The sequence below is a fragment of the Electrona antarctica genome, assembly GCF_951216825.1.
Source record: "Electrona antarctica genome assembly, chromosome: 4".
NCBI lineage: Eukaryota > Metazoa > Chordata > Actinopteri > Myctophiformes > Myctophidae > Electrona > Electrona antarctica.
In genome coordinates, this window is record NC_136809.1 from 15,039,787 (window position 1) to 15,046,788 (window position 7,002).

A 7,002-nucleotide genomic window follows, 5' to 3' on the forward strand; every position below is an offset into this window, starting at 1 on the left:
CATGTACTGTACATGTTGCACCACAACCACTTGTATTATCATATCCTGGAGAGACAGCATGTGCTGCTGTGTAACCCAGTATTAGACGAGTCTTCTAAATATTATTATCCAGATTTCAAAACGATTTGTGACCTGCTGTACTGAAATCTGTCAGATGTTTGATGATTGAACTTGATTAGAAACTGGAATGATGCATCTAACTGTGGTTCTATGAATTCTAGATAGCGCTTCTAGCACTGCATTCTTCCTATCTTGTGCAGGTGAGGTGTCATTATACCAACAAAGACCTCGGATGACATGCAAGGGCCTACACCCCCATATGAAACGCCCACAGTCATCCCAAAGAATCTTCTTCTCGCCAAGAATTTGAGGGACAGAGAATTCATAGATCTGTGGTTACACATGTAACTCATTATTCTATTTCCATTTTCCTATCACCGCTAGAGGTGGTGCTTCTATAGCTCAGGATGACATACAGTGGTCGGCCATTGTTTAGCAAACAAAATAATATTAACCTGATAATCTTAGTCCCAAGAAGATAGAAGGAACAGACTGCAGGTGTTTTGGAGTATACTGGACACCCGGCCTATATATAGGCCTTAATTGTCGTCAGGTGACATTGATGGCATAATTACTCGAACTGTGCGTTCATGAGATGGAAGCATCCAATTAGAGGCACCGCAGCTCTGGCTTTCAGGAAGACTGAAATAGAGCTAAAGAGTATAGGGTAGCAGGTCATGAGCTCAAATGTTTTACAATAACCGTGCATGCATTTGACATGAATACAGGTCTTGGCAGGTCTTGTGGATAGGCTTGTAGCCTTGAAACAACATATTTAAGAGTATAGGGTAGCAGGTCATGAGCTCAAATGTTTTACAATCGTGCATGCATTTGACATGAATACAGGTCTTGGCAGGTCTTGTAGCCTTGAAACAACATATTTACATCACAATAAATAAAAATCACACTCGTATGAAATGAGCGGTGCCCGTTTATCATGATGACGATGTCAACAATATGATATCAGGGGGGGGAATCTACACACAAAGCCACACGTTGGAGTGGTTAGCAGTTAGCGCCGCTCAAACATTGTGAGCTGAATTAACATATATGCTAATACTCAATTTGACTCGTGCATTTTGAAGCCATGTCACCAAACTGACAGGGCAGCATGTGCCGGGGGATTATGTCACTCCACAGACACAGACTGAGTATTTTTTTGTATTTTATCATGAACATTAGTGAGGACCAATTATGAAGATAGGTTGAAAAGTGATGAAGTGGTCATTTAAGTTTATGTCGTTCCCACAAGTAGATAAACTTAATAAAAATAAATGTTTTTTTTATCCACTTAAAAAAGAAAAAACGAATTCACCAACTTTTTGCCTGAACCCTGAACCCCTGAACCCTTAAAAAAACCATCCCTGAAACAAATAAAAATAAACCAACACAACACAACACTGACCTCCGCATGTAATTCTCTTTTTATTTTATATTTGTGAAGGCTGAGGTGAAGGAATGTCCTGCGGCGCGGGTCTACGTCACAGCTAGTTGGACAGTTGGCTGTCCATCTCCTTCCTGCGCCGCGGGTCTACGTCACAGCTAGTTGGACAGTTGGCTGTCCATCTCCTTTCCTGCGGCGCGGGTCTACGTCACAGCTAGTTGGACAGTTGGCTGTCCATCTCCTCCTGCGGCGCGGGTCTACGTCACAGCTAGTTGGACAGTTGGCTGTCCATCTCCTTTCCTGCGGCGCGGGTCTACGTCACAGCTAGTTGGACAGTTGGCTGTCCATCTCCTTTCCTGCGGCGCGGGTCTACGTCACAGCTAGTTGGACAGTTGGCTGTCCATCTCCTTTCCTGCGGCGCGGGTCTACGTCACAGCTAGTTGGACAGTTGGCTGTCCATCTCCTTCGGGTCTACGTCACAGCTAGTTGGACAGTTGGCTGTCCATCTCCTAGCAGGGTCTACGTCACAGCTAGTTGGACAGTTGGCTGTCCATCTCCTTCGGGTCTACGTCACAGCTAGTTGGACAGTTGGCTGTCCATCTCCTAGCAGGGTCTACGTCACAGCTAGTTGGACAGTTGGCTGTCCATCTCCTAGCAGGGTCTACGTCACAGCTAGTTGGACAGTTGGCTGTCCATCTCCTAGCAGGGTCTACGTCACAGCTAGTTGGACAGTTGGCTGTCCATCTCCTTTGGGTCTACGTCACAGCTAGTTGGACAGTTGGCTGTCCATCTCCTAGGGTCTACGTCACAGCTAGTTGGACAGTTGGCTGTCCATCTCCTAGGGTCTACGTCACAGCTAGTTGGACAGTTGGCTGTCCATCTCCTTTCCTGCGGCGCGGGTCTACGTCACAGCTAGTTGGACAGTTGGCTGTCCATCTCCGGGTCTACGTCACAGCTAGTTGGACAGTTGGCTGTCCATCTCCTTTCCTGCGGCGCGGGTCTACGTCACAGCTAGTTGGACAGTTGACTGTCCATCTCCTTTCGTTTCAGTGCTACAATCAATTATTTACCTGGCCCGGCCGTATCAATGGCACCTGCTCCCTTTTCTATTCCCTCGTTCCCTCCCTCTCTCCCTGTCTCCGTCTCTCTCTCTCTCTGTGTGAAAACAGCCGATGAAAGAAGGATAAAAAGGCTCATTAACGAATGAGAGAAAGAGAGAGAGAGAGAAGAAAGACGAAAGTCGTAGCATCAGACAGGTTGGAACGATAGACAGTGTGGAAGGTGGTGAAGAGGACTTTCACTGCCTTACTCTGTTGAAGAAAGGCCCCCAGAAGCTTGCTCTAATTCCCAGGTGTTCATGGGACTGTGTATCTTTTCCACAACGGTGTATTATTGTCTCTGACGGATCAAATCCTGCTTTGGACATCTTTGCTAGACACATTTGTGTTAGTTTGCATAGTTTTAAAGTTTGTGCTTACATTGTGGATGACAATGGCAGGAACAAACAGCGACCAGCTACACAGAACCACTTTAGGTGTCTACTCGGTAAGTTGACATACAGTAGTCTTCTAATGTTTCTACTACTTTTTCCTCGATGGTCCCCTCACTTCCCTCACTGTACCCCTTCACTAACAGTTACATCTTGAATGTTAATTTAACCTTGTGTGTGTACAAATTATATTTGTTCACACTCAGATTTACAAATGTTAAATTAATACTGAGGATTTACTGAGTACAATCGACTCTAATCTTGTTTTATTAAATTAAATGAATGAAAGCTGTTTACCCATAACCCCTAAATGATATCCTTAACTCACTGTAAGCAGCCCTGTATAAGTGCATCAGCAACATCTTACAAATGTAGGTGGAGTTTTATAGGCTAAATAACTTCCCCAACAGTGTCTTTTGAATTATTTATGAATTTCAGCATTTTTCGGTGACTGCATGGTTTCCTAAACTGCATGTGACTGTTTTCTAACAAAAACATTGTTATTAGTATCATCGATATTATGTTCTTGTCCTTTTAGAACCTGATGGAGCAGTTCAACCCTGGTCTTCAGAAACTAGTTACTCTCGGAAACAGCTACATCAAGGCCTTCCAAGGTGAGTGGGTGTGTTAGTGTGTGCGTGGGGGAGTGTGTAAACTCTGCAAAACAGGCTGTTAAAATGAATTAGATTGGATAAAAGAGCCCTGAGGTGAAAATGAGTTGTTCCATTTTCACAAAATAGATGAGGCAAAAAGGTTACAGGAAAGATCACATTCGGATGTTAAATCCCAAACTCAATTAAATCTAGTGTACACTGTGTGTGACAGTGTGTGTGTTAACTGCTGTAATCTACATCATATTTGGGTAAAGTCATTGCAGAATGTATTCATGAAATGCACAGCAAGTGTACCGTTTTATTTATACGAATGTATGCAAGCCATTGGAAATATAAGGACAACGATAGTGAATAGAATTGCAGTGTGGCTTGGTTTATGCAAATGATCAAGGAATTGGTATTCACAGAATATATAGAGGTAATGAATATCATATGCATAGTATGGAAGAATGATTTAGCAATTTTTATTAAATCAAATCAATTGTGTGAAAATATTAGAGCCACTTCTCCACGCAATGTTGAACTTTGAGTCTTTATTGACTTCACTCTTTACTACATCACAACGTGAGCTTGTAGATCTGCTATTTTTCAGCATAGAGATTTGGTGTTGAGAGAAAACATTATAATGAACAGGCCTTGAGGCCTATAGGGTATATCCCTATATAGGGTATAGGGTATATCCCTATATAGGGTATAGGGTAGATCCGGGCCAACAAAAGTATAGTGTTTAAGGCAGTGGTTTTCAACCAGTGGTCCGGGGACCACCAGTGGTCCTTGAGGGGGTTCCAGGTGGTCCCCAGCTAAATGATGGAGCCTTATAAATCTTTAACTCCTGAGGGAGTTTAATCAAGAGTTAAATCATTGTTAAACATCTGCATTGCTTATTTTGCAAGAAGTCTACACAATTAGAGAACGGAATCGTGGACAAAAGTCTGTACAAACGGTGGTCCGTGGCTCGAATGCCGAATAAATAATGGGCCTTGATGTGAAAAGGGTTGAAAACCCACTGGTTTAAGGGGTTAAGAAGACAGAGGGGAGAGGAGGAGGAGAGGTTTTTTTCAACTTGACACAATTGTCTCTGCAAGAATGACCCAATTTCAGTAAGGTGGTACGTCTATGATCACATTGTGCAGGATGCTCCATTTACCCATATACGATTACAACCACATGTAGGACTTCTGTGTCCGTTTGGAATCACTTCATCCGTCCTGCAGTTGGAGGCCATCGATATTGTCCTTTTCTTTTTGCTGAGGTTTGCGTGACCTGGGCAAAAGGACAGTTAACCCATTATGGGCGGGAACCCCTTTTGGTGTTTTAAACTATGTTATAATTTAGCTATTGAAAAATAGCAGATCTACAAGCTCATAGCGCGCCACCGAGTGGCGCACTATGAGCTTGTAGGTCTGAAAAATCGTGAAAATATTTATTTCAGAAAACTGAAATAAATTTAGGATTTAGAAGGATTTTTTTAAATTTTGAGGTCAGGCCTAAATGGGTCAAATGATAAGGGACAATATCGGTGGCACCCAACTGTATTCTTTGACATTCTTATGAATTGGGTTAGTAACCGGGGTGAGCAGCATACAACATTAATGGCCCACTCTGCCTGATACACCCGGACAGGCCTTCACTCACAGGGCAGCCAGTCAGCATGCTGGTAAAGTGATAGCCACTGACATGGTCTATTATTGGACCACAACCACCCTATCACATGTCACTATATGGTGTTGGGACTGGGAGTGTTTTTTTTGTTGTTGATGAAACAAGGAGTGATTGAAGTCAATTAAGAGTAATTTTACTGGCTCGTGTGTTATGGAGTGGGACGATTGTAAATTTGTGCTAATAAACTGCTAATTGAAGGTAGGATATAAAGAGTACTCATTTATCAGCTTAAATTGTATATCGTTCCATTTCCGATATTGTCCTCACTTCCAATTTCAACATTTCTATTTAGTAATGGGGAGATCCCTAGCTGTTACTGAATAAACACTGTAGTTATTTAACACTTATTTTAATAAAGGAATATCACTTACCTTACCTTTAACAACATTTACAATATGAAGTCCCTATTTGGGCAATTTTCATAGCAAAAACAGACAACCGTGTATCTTAGAGCTTGTGTGTGTGTGTGTGTGTGTGTGTGTGTGTGTGTGTGTGTGTGTGTGTGTGTGTGTGTGTGTGTGTGTGTGTGTGTGTGTGTGCGCGCGCGCGCACTACAGCATTAGCAGTTTGCAGTGAGGCCTATTTCAGTGCCGTGGCTAAGATGGGGGAACACGCACTTCACACAATTTCAAGTCGTTCTCTCGGTAAGTGCCAGTGCATGTGAAGTGTGTCCTTTCTGCTCATTGATGATTAACTGTTGGTCATTGGCGTTAAATCCACCACACAACGTTGCAACCTCAAAGTCATCCCCAACCTCAAAGCGGTTGGAAAGGTTTGGAACCACCCAGGGTGGACAGATAAGGCTGGAAAAAGTAGAAGACATGTATACTTGATGGAGAAGGTGAAGGTGTTTTACTGTATGCACAAAAGGAAAATTGGTCAAAATGTCTGTTAACAGGAACATAAAACACGTGGAAGAAAAATGTATGTGAAAACTTAGCATGTTTTGACTGAAACATCATCCCCAACCACGCCATACATTTCTGTTGCTCTGTGTGCAAGGAGTGTGCGAGTGTGTGTGACACTGTGTGTGTGTGTGTGTGTGTGTGTGTGTGTGCGTGCGTGCGTGCGTGCGTGCGTGCGTGCGTGCGTGCGTGTGTGCGTGCGTGCGCGTGCGTGCGTGCACGCGTGTGCGTGTGTGTGTAGGTGGGTGTGTGTGTATATGCCTGTGCGCGTGCATCCATGCGTGCCGCGCACACACACACACTACCTATTTTCCGTAACATTCACTTTCCCTATGACCACCAGGGCCTGCGATAGCATTGTTGGTGGTAAGCATTATGCTAACATCTCCTTTGGGACTGTGGGCACTCATACATCAGCTCTAGCGTAGCATGACCCATGCCGATCTGCTAGGCTGACTAACTGAGAAGGTCAGGGAGCCACAGTGTGACTAGGGCCCGTATCAGGTAGCCTCTGCTAAATAATAGATGGGGACAGTCTTTCAGGCACACTCAATTCATTAAGCTCGCCCACAAACTGTTGCCAATAGATAAGACCAGAGCAAACCTAAAAAGATTTGGCTATTAAGGTCTAGGACTTTGGCAACCTGGTTCATTGATTCAAATAAAGGGCAGAATGGTCTGGGAGGTAAATGTTGCTTTGAGAGTAAAAATACAAAAGTATTGTATTATGTAATTGTATCTGTATCAAATCACAATTGTAATTGTATCAAAATATATTTTTGTGTATTCAAAATCTTTACTTTTCGTTTTCGAAAACGGTCACAATGCGACGCGTATTTTCGAATAGCGGAAGTATAAAACACCACACCAAACTTTAATTCTGAGGGT

The 7,002-nt window shown here is 43.2% G+C and overlaps 1 protein-coding gene across 1 annotated transcript in view; it reads left to right on the top strand.

Moving 5' to 3' along the window:
- Positions 1-2,935: 2,935 nt before the first annotated feature.
- The window catches only part of baiap2l2b (BAR/IMD domain containing adaptor protein 2 like 2b), a gene marked incomplete at both ends in the record, with an annotated part of 13,429 nt that continues 9,362 nt past the window's right edge, over positions 2,936-7,002 (top strand). Inside the window, 3 exons of the mRNA XM_079499856.1 lie at positions 2,936-2,989; positions 3,472-3,547; positions 5,767-5,853. Of these exons, the coding sequence (XP_079355982.1) occupies positions 2,936-2,989; positions 3,472-3,547; positions 5,767-5,853 (217 nt within the window). The remainder of the gene's footprint in view (positions 2,990-3,471; positions 3,548-5,766; positions 5,854-7,002) is intronic.